The sequence below is a fragment of the Lonchura striata genome, chromosome 34, assembly GCF_050655825.1.
Source record: "Lonchura striata isolate lonStrDom1 chromosome 34, ASM5065582v1, whole genome shotgun sequence".
In the NCBI taxonomy this organism is placed as follows: Eukaryota; Metazoa; Chordata; class Aves; order Passeriformes; family Estrildidae; genus Lonchura; species Lonchura striata.
Window position 1 is genome coordinate 5,241,730 of NC_140736.1, and position 18,884 is coordinate 5,260,613.

The 18,884-nt window shown below is 64.9% G+C and overlaps 1 protein-coding gene across 9 annotated transcripts in view; it reads right to left on the reverse strand.

Annotated features, from left to right (window-relative positions):
- RYR1 (ryanodine receptor 1) overlaps positions 1–18,884 on the reverse strand; it is a 155,096-nt gene that overhangs the window by 115,220 nt on the left and 20,992 nt on the right. For all 9 annotated transcript variants that reach the window (XM_085564839.1, XM_085564837.1, XM_085564838.1 and 6 more), the window contains 11 exons: positions 17,673–17,859; positions 15,986–16,121; positions 14,377–14,472; positions 11,878–11,996; positions 10,220–10,353; positions 7,184–7,425; positions 6,327–6,519; positions 4,861–5,080; positions 3,538–3,642; positions 2,400–2,503; positions 649–732 (listed from right to left, as the gene is read on the reverse strand). In XM_085564839.1, coding sequence (XP_085420965.1) covers positions 649–732; positions 2,400–2,503; positions 3,538–3,642; positions 4,861–5,080; positions 6,327–6,519; positions 7,184–7,425; positions 10,220–10,353; positions 11,878–11,996; positions 14,377–14,472; positions 15,986–16,121; positions 17,673–17,859 — 1,620 coding nt within the window. The remainder of the gene's footprint in view (positions 1–648; positions 733–2,399; positions 2,504–3,537; positions 3,643–4,860; positions 5,081–6,326; positions 6,520–7,183; positions 7,426–10,219; positions 10,354–11,877; positions 11,997–14,376; positions 14,473–15,985; positions 16,122–17,672; positions 17,860–18,884) is intronic.

The window sequence follows — 18,884 nt, forward strand, 5'->3', positions numbered from 1 at the left end:
GGACATCCCAACCCAACCAGGACATCCCAACCCAACCTTGACCTGTGGGACATGGTGTACCTGGCGAGGGGACACCTGTGGGACCACCCCTGGGCACCCCGGGACCCCCAGAACTGCCCCCACCCATGGGGAACCCAAACCTCCTCAGTGGTGTCCAAACTGGGACATCCCAACCCAAATTGGACATCCCAACCCAATGGGGATGTACAACCCAACCTTGACCTGTTGGACATGGTGTACCTGGGGAGGGGACACCTGTGGGACCACCCTGCGACCCCCAGAACTGCCTCCACCCATGGGGAACCCAAACCTCATCAGTGGTGTCCAAACTGGGACATCCCCACCCAACTGGGATGTCCCAACCCAACTGGGACATCCCAACCCAACCGGGACATCCCAACCCAACCCTGACCTGTTGGACATGGTGAGAATGGGGGGGAACCCCCTGAGGGACCCCCCCCAATCCATGGAGACCCCTCAGAAGCTCCTCCAGAACCCCAAAACTGCAAATTCCTCCCAGACTGGGATGCCCCCAAACTGGGAGTTTCTTACAAGGACCCCAAACTGGGACCCCCCCAAACTGGGACCCCAAACTGGGATCCCCCCAAACTGGGACCCCCCCAGCCCCTCCCAGCCCCCCAAACCCACGTCTTGGGCAGTTTGATCTTCTTGAGGTTCTCCTCAGCCTTCTCATCCGCCATCCCCACGTGGCAGCCAAGGGCCAGCAGCGTCCTGGGGACACCCCAAAAATCAGCACCCCCAAACCTCCGACCTCTCCTCAAAGCCCCCCTGCCCCAAATCCAGCACCCCCAACTCCAGGGGGTTCAGGATGGGGGAGACCCCAAAATCCAGCCTGTTTTGGGGAGATACCCCAAAGTGGGGGAACCCCAAAATCCCCCAAAGTCCCCCCAGTCTGAGGTGAGGGGTGACCCCAAAACCATCTGAACTCCAAAACCCCTCCAAGCCCCCCAGTGTGAGGTGAGGGGTGACCCCAAAACCATCTGAACCCCAAAATCCCTCCAAGCCCCCCAGTGTGAGGTGAGGGGTGACCCCAAAACCATCTGAACCCCAAAATCCCCCCAGTCTCCCCAGTGTGAGGTGAGGGGTGACCCCAAAACCATCTGAACCCCAAAACCCCCCAGTGCGAGGTGAGGGGTGACCCCAAAACCATCTGAACCCCAAAATCCCTCCAAGCCCCCCAGTGTGAGATGAGGGGTGACCCCAAAACCATCTGAACCCCAAAATCCCCCCAGTCTCCCCAGTCTGAGATGAGGGGTGACCCCAAAACCATCTGAACCCCAAACCCCCCCAGTGCGAGGTGAGGGGTGACCCCAAAACCATCTGAACCCCAAAATCCCCCCAGTCTCCCCAGTCTGAGATGAGGGGTGACCCCAAAACCATCTGAACCCCAAAATCCCCCCAGTGTGAGATGAGGGGTGACCCCAAAACCACCTGAACCCCAAAATCCCTCCAAGCCCCTCAGTGTGAGGTGAGGAGTGACCCCAAAACCATCTGAACCCCAAAATCCCTCCAAGCTCCCCAGTCTGAGGTGAGGGGTGACCCCAAAACCATCTGAACCCCAAAATCCCTCCAAGCCCCCCAGTGTGAGGTGAGGGGTGACCCCAAAACCATCTGAACCCCAAAATCCCTCCAAGACCCCACAATGTGAGGTGAGGGGTGACCCCAAAACCATCTGAACCTCAAAACCCCTCCAAGCTCCCCAGTCTGAGGTGAGGGGTGACCCCAAAACCATCTGAACCCCAAAATCCCCCCAGTCTCCCCAGTCTGAGATGAGGGGTGACCCCAAAACCATCTGAACCCCAAACCCCCCCAGTGCGAGGTGAGGGGTGACCCCAAAACCATCTGAACCCCAAAATCCCTCCAAGCCCCTCAGTGTGAGGTGAGGGGTGACCCCAAAACCATCTGAACCCCAAAACTCCTCCAAGACCCCCAAGTCTGAGATGAGGGGTGACCCCAAAACCATCTGAACCCCAAAATCCCCCCAGTCTCCCCAGTCTGAGATGAGGGGTGACCCCAAAACCATCTGAACCCCAAACCCCCCCAGTGTGAGGTGAGGGGTGACCCCAAAACCATCTGAACCCCAAAATCCCCCCAGTCTCCCCAGTCTGAGATGAGGGGTGACCCCAAAACCATCTGAACCCCAAACCCCCCCAGTGTGAGGTGAGGGGTGACCCCAAAACCACCTGAACCCCAAAACCCCTCCAAGACCCCCAGTCTGAGGTGAGGGGTGACCCCAAAACCACCCTCACCACCCCCAGGCTCAGAGGGGACCCCAAACCCACGTCGTTTTGGGGTGAATCCTCCCCAAACCCACTTCCCCTTCCCCAGGGGGTCCCCCAAAGAGGGGGGAACCCCCAAATTTCCCGGCGCCCCCTTACTTGAGGGTCTCCCCCGACATCTGGAGGTTGTAGCCGCGCTCGGGCTCGGGGAGGCTGTGGAAGCTCAGCAGACAGGGGTGCAGGCGCTGCACGTCGTCCCGGACCTGGGGCACCCCAAAAACACCTCCTGGCCACCGGGACCACCCCCAGCCCGGCCAGGGGGCCCCCAAAAACCCACCCGAAAGGGAAAACCCCAAAGAATCCACCGAAAAATCACCTCAAAAAGGACCCAAAGCTTGGGGAACCCCTAAAAGGGATCCCCAAAAAGGGGAAACCTCAATTTAGGGAGCCCCAAAAAGGGACCTCAATCTGGGGAGCCTTCCAAAGATATCAAATAGGGGGTTTTGGGGTTCCATGGGGGATTTTGGGGTTCCATGGGGGATTTTGGGGTTCCCCAGAGGGATTTTTGGTGTTCCCAGGGGAGATTTTGGGGTTCCCCAGAGGGATTTTTGGGTTTCATGGGGATTTGGGGTTCCTGGGGGGGATTTGGGGGTGTCTTGTGAAGATTTTGGGGTTCCTGGGGGGGATTTTGGGGTGTCTTGTGAAGATTTTGGGGTTTCTGGGGGGGATTTTGGGGTGTCTCGTGAAGATTTTGGGGTTCCTGGGGGGGATTTTGGGGTGTCTCATCAAGATTTTGGGGTTCCTGGGGGGGATTTTGGGGTGTCTCGTGAAGATTTTGAGGTTCCTGGGGGGGATTTTGGGGTGTCTCGTGAAGATTTTGAGGTTCCTGGGGGGGGATTTTGGGGTGTCTCGTGAAGATTTTGGGGTTCCTGGGGGGGATTTTGGGGTGTCTCGTGAAGATTTTGGGGTTCCTGGGGGGGATTTTGGGGTGTCTCGTGAAGATTTTGAGGTTCCTGGGGGGGGATTTTGGGGTGTCTCGTGAAGATTTTGGGGTTCCTGGGGGGGGATTTTGGGGTGTCTCATCAAGATTTTGGGGTTCCTGGGGGGGATTTTGGGGTGTCTCGTGAAGATTTTGGGGTTCCTGGGGGGGATTTTGGGGTGTCTCGTGAAGATTTTGGGGTTCCTGGGGGGGATTTTGGGGTGTCTCGTGAAGATTTTGGGGTTCCTGGGGGGGATTTTGGGGTGTCTCGTGAAGATTTTGGGGTTCCTGGGGGGGATTTTGGGGTGCCCCACTCACAGGCCCGTAGGTCCAGCCCTGCTCGATGCGGGTCAGGGCCCAGAGCTCGTGGATGTTCTCCGCCAGCTTCTCCCGGATGCGCTCCAGGTGTGGGGGCAGCACGATCTGGGGGGGAAAAAGGGGGTGTTGGACCCCAAAATCCCCCAAACCCCCTGAAACCCCCTAAACCCTGCCCCAAATCCCACCTCCATCCCCCCAAAACCCCAAATCCCTCTAAACCCTGTCCCAGTCCTCCTTCCACCCCCCCAAACCCTGTCCCAATCCAACCAATCCCCATTCCATCCCCCCAAACCCCATCCCAATCCCCCAAAAACCCCATTCCATGCCCTCTAACCCCTATCCCAATTCCCCCAATCCCCCTTGATCCCCTCAAACCCCATCCCAATCCCCCCAAAACCCCCTTCCATCCCCCCAAACCCCATCCCAATCCCCCCAAAACCCCCTTCCACGCCCCCAAACCCCATCCCAATCCCCCTTCCATCCCCCAAACCCCATCCCAATCCCCCTTCCATCCCCCAAACCCCGTCCCAATCCCCCTTCCACGCCCCCAAAACCCCATCCCAATCCCCCTTCCACCCCCCAAACCCCGTCCCAATCCCCCCAAAACCCCATCCCAATCCCCCTTCCACCCCCCAAACCCCATCCCAATCCTCCCAATCCGCCTTCCACCCCCCAAACCCCATCCCAATCCCCCCAAAACCCCCTTCCACCCCCCAGACCCCATCCCAATCCCCCTTCCACTCCCCAAACCCCATCCCAATCCCCCCAAAACCCCCTTCCACGCCCCCAAACCCCATCCCAATCCCCATTCCACCCCTCAGACCCCATCCCAATCCCCCTTCCACCCCCCAAACCCCATCCCAATCCCCCTTCCACGCCCCCAAACCCCATCCCAATCCCCCTTCCACCCCCCAAACCCCATCCCAATCCCCCCAAAACCCCCTTGATCCCCCCAGACCCCATCCCAATCCCCCTTCCACCCCCCAGACCCCATCCCAATCCCCCCAAAACCCCCTTGATCCCCCCAAACCCCATCCCAATCCCCCTTCCACCCCTCAGACCCCATCCCAATCCCCCTTCCACCCCCTAAACCCCATCCCAATCCCCCCCAATCCTCCTTGATCCCCCCAGACCCCATCCCAATCCCCCTTCCACTCCCCAAACCCCATCCCAATCCCCCTTCCATCCCCCAAACCCCATCCCAATCCCCCTTCCACCCCCCAGACCCCATCCCAATCCCCCCAAAACCCCCTTCCACCCCCCAAACCCCATCCCAATCCCCCTTCCACGCCCCCAGACCCCCTCCCCTCCCCGGCCGCTCACCTGGCAGGTGTCCACGGGGCAGGGGGTGAAGGCGGTGTGGGGCAGGGCGCGGCTGGGCCCGAGCAGGCTGCGGGCGCCGGGCGGGGCCGAGCCGCGGTACGCGGTCAGCGGCTCCAGCCGCAGCCGCTCCCGGGGCAGCAGCGCCTCGGCGCAGGGCGCGTAGCCGGGCGGCGGCACGAAGCGGAACTCGCCGTGCCGGCCCCCCAGCAGGAACCGCAGCCTGGGGGGCAGGGGGGTCCCCAGTGAGAGCCGGACCCACAGAGACCCCCGTGAGCCGCCCCAGTGAGAGCCGGACCCACAGAGACCCCCCTGAACCCCCCCATGAGAGCCGGACCCATAGAGACCCCCCTGAACCCCCCCAGTGAGAGCCGGACCCACAGAGACCCCCCTGAACCCCCCCAGTGAGAGCCGGACCCACAGAGACCCCCCTGAACACCCCCAGTGAGAGCCGGACCCACAGAGACCCCCGTGAGCCGCCCCAGTGAGAGCCGGACCCACAGAGACCCCCGTGAGCCGCCCCAGTGAGAGCCGGACCCACAGAGACCCCCGTGAGCCGCCCCAGTGAGAGCCGGACCCACAGAGACCCCCGTGAGCCGCCCCAGTGAGAGCCGGACCCACAGAGACCCCCGTGAGCCGCCCCAGTGAGAGCCGGACCCACAGAGACCCCCGTGAGCCGCCCCAGTGAGAGCCGGACCCACAGGGACCCCCCTGAACCCCCCCAGTGAGAGCCGGACCCACAGAGACCCCCCTGAACCCCCGCAGTGAGAGCCGGACCCACAGAGACCCCACAGAAACCCCCCAGTCAGAGCCGGACCCACAGAGACCCCCCTGAACCCCCGCAGTGAGAGCCGGACCCACAGAGACCCTCCTGAACCCCCACAGACCCCCCTGAACCCCCCAAGTGATTGCAGGACCCACAGAGACCCCCCTGAACCCCCACAGCCCCCCCTGAACCCCCCAAGTGATTGCAGGACCCACAGAGACCCCCCTGAACCCCCACAGACCCCCCTGAACCCCCCAGTGAGAGCCGGACCCACAGAGACCCCCCTGAACCCCCCCAGTCAGAGCCGGACCCACAGAGACCCCACAGAAACCCCCCAGTCAGAGCCGGACCCATAGAGACCCCCCTGAACCCCCACAGACCCCCCTGAATCCCCCCAGTGAGAGCCGGACCCACAGAGCCCCCCCTGAACCCCCACAGACCCCCCTGAATCCCCCCAGTGAGAGCCGGACCCATAGAGACCCCCCTGAACACCCCCAGACCCCCCTGAAACCCCCACAGACCCCAAAGGAGCCCCCAGACCCACACCCCAAACTCCCCCAGAGCCACTCAGCCCCTCCTTTAAGGATCCCACGCCCACTTTAGGGGTCCCACCCCCCACTTTATGGATCCCACGCCCACTTTAGGGGTCCCAGCCCCTTTCAGGGGTCCTCCCACCCCCCAGTTTGGGGGTGTCCCCCCTCACCGGACCCCCGCCGAGAAGCTGGCCACGGGGCTGAAGAGGGTGTCGAGGTTGAAGCCCTCCAGGACCCCCTGGACCGGGGCCCCGTTGAGGCGGAAGGAGGCGCTGGGGACCCCCAGGTCCAGGCAGCAGCTGACCACGTCCCCTTCGGCCAGAGCCCGGCGCTGGGGGGACGCCACGGCCTTGGGGACACCCCCTGGGGGGGACACGGAGGGGTCACAGGGGGTCCTGGGGGTCCCAGGGGTGACAGGGACCCCCAGGTCCAGGCAGCAGCTGACCACGTCCCCTTCGGCCAGAGCCCGGTGCTGGGGGGACGCCACGGCCTTGGGGACACCCCCTGGGGGGACAGAGGGGTCAGGGGGGTCCCGGGGGGTTCCCAAGGTGCTCCTGGGTGGTCCCAGGGTGGTCCCAGGGAGTTCCCAGGGGTTCCCAAGGTGCTCCTGGGTGGTCCCAGGGGGTTTCCAGGGGGTTTCCAGGGGGTTCCTGGGGTGATCCCAGGTGGTCCCAGGTGTGATTCCCATGGTGGTCCTGGGGTGGTCCCAGGGGGTTGTCAGGGGTTCCCAAGGTGGTCCCAGGCATTCCCAAGGTGCTCCTGGGTGGTCCCAGGTGCTGCCAGGGGTTGCTAAGGTGCTTCTGGGTGGTCCCAGGGTGGTCCCAGGGGGGTGTCAGGGGTTCCCAAGGTGGTCCCGGGGGTTCCCAAGGTGCTCCTGGGTGGTCCCAGGGAGTTCCCGAGGGTTCCCAAGGTGGTCCCGGGGGTTCCCAAGGTGCTCCTGGGTGGCCCCAGGTGGTCCCGGGGGTTCCCAAGGTGGTCCCGGGGGTTCCCAAGGTGCTCCTGGGTGGCCCCAGGTGCCCCTCCTCACCTGTCCACAGGTGGAGGCCGTCGAAGGCGAAGGAGTTGAGGTCGTCGCCGGCGCCGTTGCCCCCCCAGCCCGCGCCCCCGCCCGGGGCGGGCCGGAAGCCCCCGGCCGCCCCCCAGCCCACGCGCAGGTGGGTGGGCACGGCGGTGACGAAGGGCCGCGCCCGCTCCACGGCCACCTCGAAGTACCAGCAGCGGAACTGCGTCGAGCCCGGCGCCGTCCCCACAAACAGGTTGGGGCGCACGCTGCCGGGAATGGGGACACCTCACTGGGAATGTCGGATCCCACCTTGGGAACCCCAAATCCCACCTTGGGAACCCCAGATCCCACCTTGGGAACCCCAAATCCCAACCAGAGACACCTAAATCCCACCCCAGGAACCCCAAATCCCACCTTGGGAACCCCAAATCCCACCTTGGGAATCCAGGATCCCACCCTGGGAACCCCAAATCCCACCCAGAGACACCTAAATCCCACCTTGGGAATCCAGGATCCCACCCTGGGAACCCCAAATCCCACCCCAGGAACCCCAGATCCCACCTTGGGAACCCTAAATCCCACTCCGGGAACCCCAAATCCCACCTTGAGAACCCCAAATCCCACCTTGAGAACCCCAAATTCAACCCCGAGGACCCAAATGCCACCATGAGGAACTGCGTCGAGCCCGGCGCCGTCCCCACAAACAGGTTGGGGCGCACGCTGCCGGGAACGGGGACACCTCGCTGGGAATGTCGGATCCCACCCCAGGAACCCCAAATCCCACCCTGGGAACCCCAAATCCCACCCAGAGACACCCAAATCCCACCTTGGGAACCCCAAATCCCACCCCAGGTACCCCAAATCCCACCCCAGGAACCCCAAATCCCACCTTGGGAACCCTAAATCCCACCCAGAGACACCCAAATCCCACCTTGGGAACCCCAAATCCCACCCCAGGTACCCCAAATCCCACCCCAGGAACCCCAGATCCCACCTTGGGAACCCTAAATCCCACTCCGGGAACCCCAAATCCCACCTTGGGAACCCCAAATCCCACCTTGAGAACCCCAAATTCAACCCTGAGGACCCAAATGCCACCATGAGGAACTGCGTCGAGCCCGGCGCCGTCCCCACAAACAGGTTGGGGCGCACGCTGCCGGGAACGGGGACACCTCACTGGGAATGTCGGATCCCACCTTGGGAACCCCAAATCCCACCTTGGGAACCCCAGATCCCACCTTGGGAATCCAGCATCCCACCCCGGGAACCCCAAATCCCACCCAGAGACACCTAAATCCCACCCCAGGAACCCCAAATCCCACCTTGGGAACCCAAATCCCACCTTGGGAATCCCAGATCCCACCCCGGGAACCCCAGATCCCACCTTGGGAACCCCAAATCCCACCTTGGGAACCCCAGATCCCACCCAGAGACACCCAAATCCCACCTTGGGAATCCAGCATCCCACCCCGGGAACCCCAAATCCCACCCAGAGACACCTAAATCCCACCCCAGGAACCCCAAATCCCACCTTGGGAACCCAAATCCCACCTTGGGAATCCCAGATCCCACCCCGGGAACCCCAGATCCCACCTTGGGAACCCCAAATCCCACCTTGGGAACCCCGAATCCCATCTCCAGAGACCTGAATCCCACTTTGGAAACCCCAAATCCCACCCTGGGAACTGTGAATCCCACCTTGGGAACCCCGAATTCCACCTTGAGAACCCCAAGTTCCACCTCTCAAGGTGCTCAGAGCATCTCAAGAGTTCCGAGGTACACCTCAACCAGCCCCAAAACCCCCAAAACCCCATCCCCAGGACCCCCTCAGCCCCTTAAAGCCCCCCAGGACCCTCCAAAACTCCCCCAGGTGTCCCCAGGTTCTTCTAGAAACATCTCAGGAGCTTCCAGGTGCACCTCAACAACTTCCAGACCACCTGAAAACTGCCCAAAACCCCCCCAAACCCCCAAAACTCCGCTCCCCTGGAGCCCTCAGCCCCTCAGAGCCCCCCAGGTGTTCTCAGGTTCTTCTAGAAACATCTCAAGAGCTTCCAGGTGCACCTCGACAACCTCCCGACCACCTGAAAACTGCTCAAAACCCCCCAAACCCCCAAAACTCCGCTCCCCAGGAGCCCTCAGCCCCTCAGAGCCCCCCAGGTGTTCTCAGGTTCTTCTAGAAACATCTCAAGAGCTTCCAGGTGCACCTCAACAACTTCCAGACCACCTGAAAACTGCCCAAAACCCCCCCAAACCCCCAAAACTCCGCTCCCCAGGAGCTCTCAGCCCCTCAGAGCCCCCCAGGTGTTCTCAGGTTCTTCTAGAAACATCTCAAGAGCTTCCAGGTGCACCTCAACAACTTCCAGACCACCTGAAAACTGCCCAAAACCCCCCCAAACCCCCAAAACTCTGCTCCCCAGGAGCTCTCAGCCCCTCAGAGCCCCCCAGGTGTTCTCAGGTTCTTCTAGAAACATCTCAAGAGCTTCCAGGTGCACCTCAACAACCTCCCGACCACCTGAAAACTGCCCAAAACCCCCCCAAACCCCCAAAACTCCGCTCCCCAGGAGCCCTCAGCCCCTCAGAGCCCCCCAGGAACCCCCAGGTGTTCTCAGGTTCTTCTAGAAACATCTCAAGAGCTTCCAGGTGCACCTCAACAACCTCCCGACCACCTGAAAACTGCCCAAAACCCCCCAAACCCCCCAAAACTCTGCTCCCCAGGAGCCCTCAGCCCCTCAGGAGCCCCCCAGGTGTTCTCAGGTTCTTCTAGAAACATCTCAAGAGCTTCCAGGTGCACCTCAACAACTTCCAGACCACCCGAAAACGGCCCAAAACCCCCCAAACCCCCAAAACTCCGCTCCCCTGGAGCCCTCAGCCCCTCAGGAGTCCCCCAGGTGTTCTCAGGTTCTTCTAGAAACATCTCAAGAGCTTCCAGGTGCACCTCAACAACCTCCAGACCACCTGAAAACTGCTCCAAACCCCCCAAACCCCCAAAACTCTGCTCCCCTGGAGCCCTCAGCCCCTCAGGAGCCCCCAGGTGTGCCCAGGTGAGGGCGGGTGTCCCACCTGGTGACGTAGTTGACCATGCCGGTCTGCAGCAGCAGGTTGCGGCGTGGCAGCAGGTTCTCGGTGATCAGGTTCTGGTTGGAGCGCACGGCCACCGCGTTGCAGACGCACAGCGAGCACAGCACGTCCAGCACCTGCGGGACGGGCCTCAGCACACCTGGGGACACCTGGGGACACCTGGGGACAGCTGGGGACACACCTGAGCACACCTGGGGACACCTGGGGACACCTGGGGACACCTGGGGACAGCTGGGGACACCTGGGGACATGCCTGAGCACACCTGGGGACACCTGGGGACACCTGGGGACACCTGGGCACAGCTGGGGACAGCTGGGGACAGCTGGGGACACCTGGGGACAGCTGGGGACACCTGGGGACATGCCTGGGCACAGCTGGGGACAGCTGGGGACACCTGGGGACACCTGGGGACACCTGGGGACATGCCTGGGCACAGCTGGGGACAGCTGGGGACACATCTAGGGACACATCTAGGGACACCTGGGGACATGCCTGAGCACACCTAAGCACACCTGAGCACACCCGGGCACAGCTGGACACAGCTGGTGACACACCTGGGGACACCTGGGTACAGCTGGGGACACCTGGGGACATGCCTGAGCACACCTGGGCACACCTGGGGACACCTGGGGACAGCTGGGGACACCTGGGCACAGCTGGGGACGTGCCTGAGCATACCTGGGCACAGCTGGGGACACCTGGGGACACCTGGGGACACGCCTGAGCACACCTGGGCACACCTGGACACACCTGGACACACACCTAGGGACATCTAGGGACACGTGGGCACACCTGGGCACACCTGGGCACACACCTAGGGACACCTGGGCACACCTGGGCACACCTGGGCACACCTGGGCACACACCTAGGGACATCTAGGGACACCTGGGCACACCTGGGCACACCTGGGCACACACCTAGGGACATCTAGGGATATCTGGGCACACCTGGACACACCTGGGCACACACCTAGGGACACCTGGGCACACCTGGACACACACCTAGGGACATCTAGGGATATCTGGGCACACCTGGACACACCTGGGCACACACCTAGGGACACCTGGGCACACCTGGACACACACCTAGGGACACCTGGGCACACCTGGGCACACCTGGGCACACCTGGACACACACCTAGGGACATCTAGGGACACCTGGGCACACCTGGGCACACCTGGGCACACCTGGGCACACACCTAGGGACATCTAGGGATATCTGGGCACACCTGGGCACACACCTAGGGACATCTAGGGATATCTGGGCACACCTGGGCACACCTGGACACACACCTAGGGACATCTAGGGATATCTGGGCACACCTGGACACACACCTAGGGACATCTAGGGACACCTGGGCACACACCTAGGGACACCTGGGCACACCTGGGCACACCTGGGCACACCTGGACACACACCTAGGGACATCTAGGGACACCTGGGCACACCTGGGCACACCTGGGCACACCTGGACACACACCTAGGGACATCTAGGGACACCTGGGCACACCTGGGCACACCTGGACACACACCTAGGGACACCTGGACACACCTGGGCACACCTGGGCACACCTGGGCACACCTGGGCACACACCTGGGCACACCTGGGCACACCTGGGCACACCTGGGCCCCCCACCTTGTGGTTGCGGCCGTGCTTGTCGAGCAGGGAGATGATGGACTTGATGTGGTTCTCCTGGATGATGTTCAGCACCTCGGGGCTCTCGATCAGCACGCAGTACAGCACCTCCAGGATGCCTGCGGCACGCGTGGGGCACGCGTGGGGCACGCGTGGGGTGTGGGGCACACGTGGGGCACGCGTGGGGCACGTGTGGGGCACGTGTGGGGTGTGGGGCACACGTGGGGCACGTGTGGGGCACGTGTGGGGCACGTGTGGGGTGTGGGGCACGAGTGGGGCACGCGTGGGGCACGTGTGGGGCACGTGTGGGGTGTGGGGCACGAGTGGGGCACGCGTGGGGCACGTGTGGGGCACATGTAGGGCACGTGTGGGGCACGTGTGGGGCACGTGTGGGGTGTGGGGCACGCGTGGGGCACGTGTGGGGCACGTGTGGGGCACGTGTGGGGTGTGGGGCACGCGTGGGGCACGTGTGGGGCACGCGTGGGGCACGCGTGGGGCACATGTGGGGTGTGGGGCACACGTGGGGCACGTGTGGGGCACATGTGGGGTGTGGGGCACGTGTGGGGCACGCGTGGGGCACGTGTGGGGTGTGGGGCACACGTGGGGCACGCATGGGGTGTGGGGCACGCGTGGGGCACGCGTGGGGCACGCGTGGGGCACTTGTGGGGTGTGGGGCACGCGTGGGGCACGCGTGGGGCACGCGTAGGGCACGTGTGGGGCACGTGTGGGGCACGTGTGGGGTGTGGGGCACACGTGGGGCACGTGTGGGGTGTGGGGCACACGTGGGGCATGCGTGGGGCATGTGTGGGGCACGTGTGGGATGTGGGGTGTGGGATGTGGGGCACACATGGGGCACGCGTGGGGCACGTGTGGAGTGTGGGGCACATGTGGGTCACGTGTGGGATGTGGGGTGTGGGATGTGGGGCGGGGTCAGACCCACAGTGGAAGGGACCCCAGCCCCATGGCAGGAGGGACCCCAGACCCATAGCGGGGACCCCAGACCCATGGGAGAGACCCCAGACCCATGGGAGAGACCCCAGACCCATAGCGGGGACCCCAGACCCATGGGAGAGACCCCAGACCCATGGCAGGAGGGACCCCAGACCCATAGCGGGGACCCCAGACCCTCAGGAGAGACCCCAGACCTTCAGGAGAGATCCCAGCCCCATGGCAGGAGGGACCCCAGACCCATAGAGGGGCCAGACCCACAGCAGGAGGGACCCCAGACCCATGGCAGGGACCCCAGACCCACAGCAAGAGGGACCCCAGACCCATAGCAGGGACCCCAGACCCACAGCAAGAGGGACCCCAGACCCATGGGAGAGACCCCAGCCCCATGGCAGGAGGGACCCCAGACCCATAGCAGGGACTCCAGACCCATGGGAGAGACCCCAGACCCATGGCAGGAGGGACCCCAGACCCATAGCAGGGACCCCAGACCCTCAGGAGAGACCCCAGACCCATGGGAGAGACCCCAGCCCCATGGCAGGATGGACCCCAGACCCATAGCAGGGACCCCAGACCCATGGGAGAGATCCCAGCCCCATGGCAGGAGGGACCCCAGACCCATAGAGGGGCCAGACCCACAGTGGGAGGGACCCCAGACCCATGGCAGGAGGGACCCCAGACGCATAGCGGGGACCCCAGACCCATGGGAGAGACCCCAGCCCTATGGCAGGAAGGACCCCAGACCCATAGCGGGGACCCCAGACCCATGGTGGGAACCCCAGACCCTCAGGAGAGACCCCAGCCCCACAGAATCCTCCCCCAGCCCCACAGCATCCCCCCACAGGAGATGCCCCCAGCCCCACGGGACCCCCCAGCCCCACAGGACCCCCCCAGCCCCACGGGACCCCCCAGCCCCACAGGACCCCCCAGCCCCACAGGACCCCCCCAGCCCCACGGGACCCCCCCAGCCCTACAGAATTCCCCCCAGCCCCACAGGACACCCCAGCCCCACGGGACCCCCCAGCCCCACAGAATTCCCCCCAGCCCCACGGGACCCCCCAGCCCCACAGGACCCCCCCAGCCCTACAGGACTCCCCCAGCCCCACGGGACCCCCCAGCCCCACAGGACCCCCCCAGCCCCACGGGACCCCCCAGCCCCACGGGACCCCCCAGCCCCACAGGACCCCCCCAGCCCTACAGGACCCCCCCAGCCCCACAGGACCCCCCCAGCCCCACGGGACTCCCCCAGCCCCACAGGACCCCCCCAGCCCCACGGGACCCCCAGCCCCACGGGACCCCCAGCCCCACGGGACCCCCCAGCCCCACGGGACCCCCAGCCCCACGGGACCCCCCAGCCCTACAGGACCCCCCCAGCCCCACAGGACCCCCCCAGCCCCACGGGACCCCCCCAGCCCCACAGGACCCCCAGCCCCACGGGACCCCCCCAGCCCCACGGGACCCCCCAGCCCTACAGGACCCCCCAGCCCCACAGGACCCCCAGCCCCACAGGACCCCCCAGCCCCACAGGACCCCCAGGGCCGCCCCACTGACCGGAGGAGGCCTCCAGCCGGTCCAGCTTGCTGACCAGCCAGTCCAGGTTGGTGGAGAAGAGCGCGCAGTTGGCGCGGTTCCCCCGGATCAGCGAGGCTGTGGGGCACGGGGGTCAGCCCTGCCCCACGGCACCCACACCTGCCCCACGGCACCCACATCTGCCCCACGGCACCCACACCTGCCCCACAGAACCGATATCTGCCCCACGGCACCCACACCTGCCCCACGGCACCCACACCTGCCCCACAGAACCGATATCTGCCCCACAGAACCGATATCTGCCCCACGGCACCCACACCTGCCCCACGGCACCCACACCTGCCCCACGGCACCCACATCTGCCCCACAGAATCGATATCTGCCCCACGGCACCCACACCTGCCCCACGGCACCCACACCTGCCCCACGGCACCCACACCTGCCCCACAGAACCGATATCTGCCCCACGGCACCGATATCTGCCCCACGGCACCCACACCTGCCCCACGGCACCCACACCTGCCCCACAGAACCGATATCTGCCCCAGGGCACCCACATCTGCCCCACGGCACCCACACCTGCCCCACAGAACCGATATCTGCCCCAGGGCACCCACATCTGCCCCACGGCACCCACACCTGCCCCACAGAACCGATATCTGCCCCACGGCACCGATATCTGCCCCACAGCACCGATATCTGCCCCACAGCACCGATACCTGCCCCATAGCCCCCCATATCTGCCCCATAGCCCCCCGTATCCGCCCCACAGCACCGATATCTGCCCCCCAGCACCGATATCCGCCCCATAGCCCCCCGTATCCGCCCCATAGCCCCCCGTATCCGCCCCCCAGCCCCCCGTATCCGCCCCCCAGCACCGGTACCTGCCCCATAGCCGCCCGTATCCGCCCCACAGCACCGATACCTGCCCCACAGCACTGGTACCTGCCCCATAGCCCCCCGTATCCACCCCATAGCCCCCCATATCTGCCCCACAGCACCGGTACCTGCCCCCAGCCCCCCATATCCGCCCCACAGCACCGGTAGCTGCCCCCAGCCCCCCGTATCTGCCCCACAGCACCGATATCTGCCCCATAGCCCCCCGTATCCGCCCCATAGCCCCCCGTATCCACCCCATAGCCCCCCATATGCGCCCCCCAGCACCGGTAGCTGCCCCCAGCCCCCCGTATCTGCCCCACAGCACCGATATCTGCCCCATAGCCCCCCGTATCCGCCCCCCAGCGCCCCGTATCTGCCCCCCAGCCCCCCGTATCCGCCCCATAGCCCCCCGTATCCGCCCCCCAGCGCCCCGTATCCGCCCCCCAGCCCCCCGTATCTGCCCCACAGCACCGATATCCGCCCCATAGCCCCCCATATCCACCCCATAGCCCCCCGTATCCACCCCATAGCCCCCCGTATCTGCCCCACAGCACCGATATCCGCCCCCCAGCACCGGTAGCTGCCCCCAGCCCCCCGTATCCGCCCCATAGCCCCCCGTATCCGCCCCCCAGCCCCCCGTATCCGCCCCATAGCCCCCCGTATCCACCCCATAGCCCCCCGTATCCGCCCCCCAGCCCCCCGTATCCGCCCCCCAGCCCCCCGCCCAGCCCCCCGGCCGCCCCCCGCGCACCCAGCAGCTCGTAGAGCAGGTTGACGATCTCCTTCCAGGCGGCCGCCGCCTCCTCGCCCGCGGCCTCGCCGAACTGCGCCGCCGTGCTGTAGGCGCTCAGGCGGTCGATGCAGCTCAGCACCAGCGTCAGCATGCCCTGCAGGGGAGAGACCCCCGGCTGGGACCCCCAGACTGGGACTGACCCCCGTGGGACCCCCAAACTGGGACCCCCAGACTGAGACCCCCCATGGGACCCCCAGACTGGGACTGACCCCCGTGGGACCCCCAAACTGGGACCCCCAGACTGAGACCCCCGGCTGGGACCCCCAGACTGGGACTGACCCCCCCGTGGGACCCCCAGACTGGGACCCCCAGACTGAGACCCCCCATGGGACCCCCAAACTGGGACCAGCGTCAGCATCCCCTGCAGGGGAGAGACCCCCGGCTGGGACCCCCAAACTGGGACTGACCCCCGTGGGACCCCCAAACTGGGACCCCCAGACTGGGACCCCCGGGCTGGGACCCCCGGGCTGGGACCCCCAGACTGGGACCAGCGTCAGCATCCCCTGCAGGGGGGAGACCCCCGGCTGGGACCCCCAGACTGGGACCCCCGGGCTGGGACCCCCAAACTGGGACCCCCAGACTGGGACCCCCGGCTGGGACCCCCAAACTGGGACTGACCCCCCCGTGGGACCCCCGGCTGGGACCCCCAAACTGGGACTGACCCCCCATGGGACCCCCAAACTGGGACCAGCATCAACATCCCCTGCAGGGGAGAGACCCCCGGGCTGGGACCCCCGGGCTGGGACCCCCAGACTGGGACCCCCGGTTGGGACCCCCGACTGGGACCCCCAGACTGGGACTGACCCCCGTGGGACCCCCAGACTGGGACCAGCGTCAGCATCCCCTGCAGGGGGGAGAGACCCCCGGCTGGGACCCCCGGCTGGGACCCCCAAACTGGGACTGAACCCCCATGGGACCCCCAGACTGGGACCAGTTTCAGCATCCCCTGCAGGGGGGAGAGACCCCCAGCTGGGACCCCCGGCTGGGACCCCCAGACTGGGACTGACCCCCATGGGACCCCCAAACTGGGACCAGCGTCAACATCCCCTGCAGGGGGGAGACCCCCGACTGGGACCCCCAGACTGGGACTGACCCCCGTGGGACCCCCAGACTGGGACCCCCAAACTGGGACCCCCAAACTGGGACCCTTTAACCCCAAGTTTAACTCTTTAACCCCTAGTTTAACCCTTTAAGCCCGAGTTTAACCCTTCCACCCGAGTTTAACCCTTTCTAACCCCGAGTTTAACCCTTTCACCCCTAGTTTAACCCTCGCACCCCGAGTTTAACCCTTTAAGCCCGAGTTTAACCCTTCCACCCCTAGTTTAACCCTTCCACCCGAGTTTAACCCTTTCTAACCCCGAATTTAACCCTTCCACCCCAAGTTTAACACTTTAAGCCCGAGTTTAACCCTTTAAGCCCGAGTTTCACCCTTTAAGCCCGAGTTTAACCCTTTAAGACCGAGTTTAACCCTTTAATCCCGAGTTTAACCCTTTCTAACCCCGAGTTTAACCCTTCCACCCCGAGTTTAACCCTTTAAGTCTGAGTTTAACCCTTTCTAACCCCGACTTTAACCCTTTCTAACCCCGACTTTAACCCTTCCACCCCGAGTTTCACCCTTTAAGCCCGAGTTTAACCCTTTAAGCACCTCCTGCTGGAAGAGGCTCTGGCGGGCCCGCAGCGCCCGCAGCCGGGCCTGGCGCTGCTCGTGGCGCAGCTCGGCGGGCGGCGGCTCCAGGTACCCGATCAGGTCCCGCAGGCTCAGGATGACGGCGGCGATGGGCAGGGGGGGCGGCGGAGACCCCCGCGGCCGCCCCTGGAGGCTGTCCAGGCTCCTGGGGAGGGGGGTCAGACCACCAAGACCACCCCAACAGCACCCCCGAAACTGCCCAGCGCCTCCCGGATATCCCCATGGCCCCGCCGGGAACCCCAGGAGGTTCTGATGCCCCCAGGAACCCCAGGGGGTTCTGATGCCCCCAGGAACCCCAGGAGGTTCTGATGCCCCCAGGGACCCCAGGAGGTTCTGATGCCCCCAGGGACCCCAGGAGGTTCTGACTCCCCACCCATGGGACCCCCAGGAGGTTCTGATGCCCCCAGGACCCCCAGGATGTTCTGATGTCCCCAGGACCCCCAGGAGGTTCTGATGCCCCCAGGAACCCCAGGAGGTTCTGATATCCCCAGGACCCCCAGGAGGTTCTGACTCCCCACCCACGGGACCCCCCAGGAACCCCAGGAGGTTCTGACTCCCCACCCCAGGAACCCCAGGAGGTTCTGATGCCCCCAGGAACCCCAGGAGGTTCTGATGTCCCCAGGAACCCCAGGAGGTTCTGACTTCCCACCCACGGGACCCCCAGGAGGTTCTGACTCCCCACCCCAGGAACCCCAGGAGGTTCTGATGTCCCCAGGAACCCCAGGAGGTTCTGACTCCCCACCCCAGGAACCCCAGGAGGTTCTGACTCCCCACCCCAGGAACCCCAGGAGGTTCTGACTCCCCACCCCCGGGACCCCCAGGAGGTTCTGATGTCCCCAGGAACCCCAGGAGGTTCTGACTCCCCACCCATGGGACCCCCAGGAGGTTCTGATGCCCCCAGGAACCCCGGGAGGTTCTGATGTCCCCAGGAACCCCGGGAGGTTCTGATGCCCCCAGGAACCCCAGGAGGTTCTGACTCCCCACCCCAGGACCCCCAGGAGGTTCTGATGCCCCCAGGAACCCCAGGAGGTTCTGATGCCCCCAGGACCCCCAGGAGGTTCTGATGCCCCCAGGAACCCCAGGAGGTTCTGATGCCCCCAGGGACCCCCAGGAGGTTCTGATGCCCCCAGGAACCCCAGGAGGTTCTGACTCCCCACGCACGGGACCCCC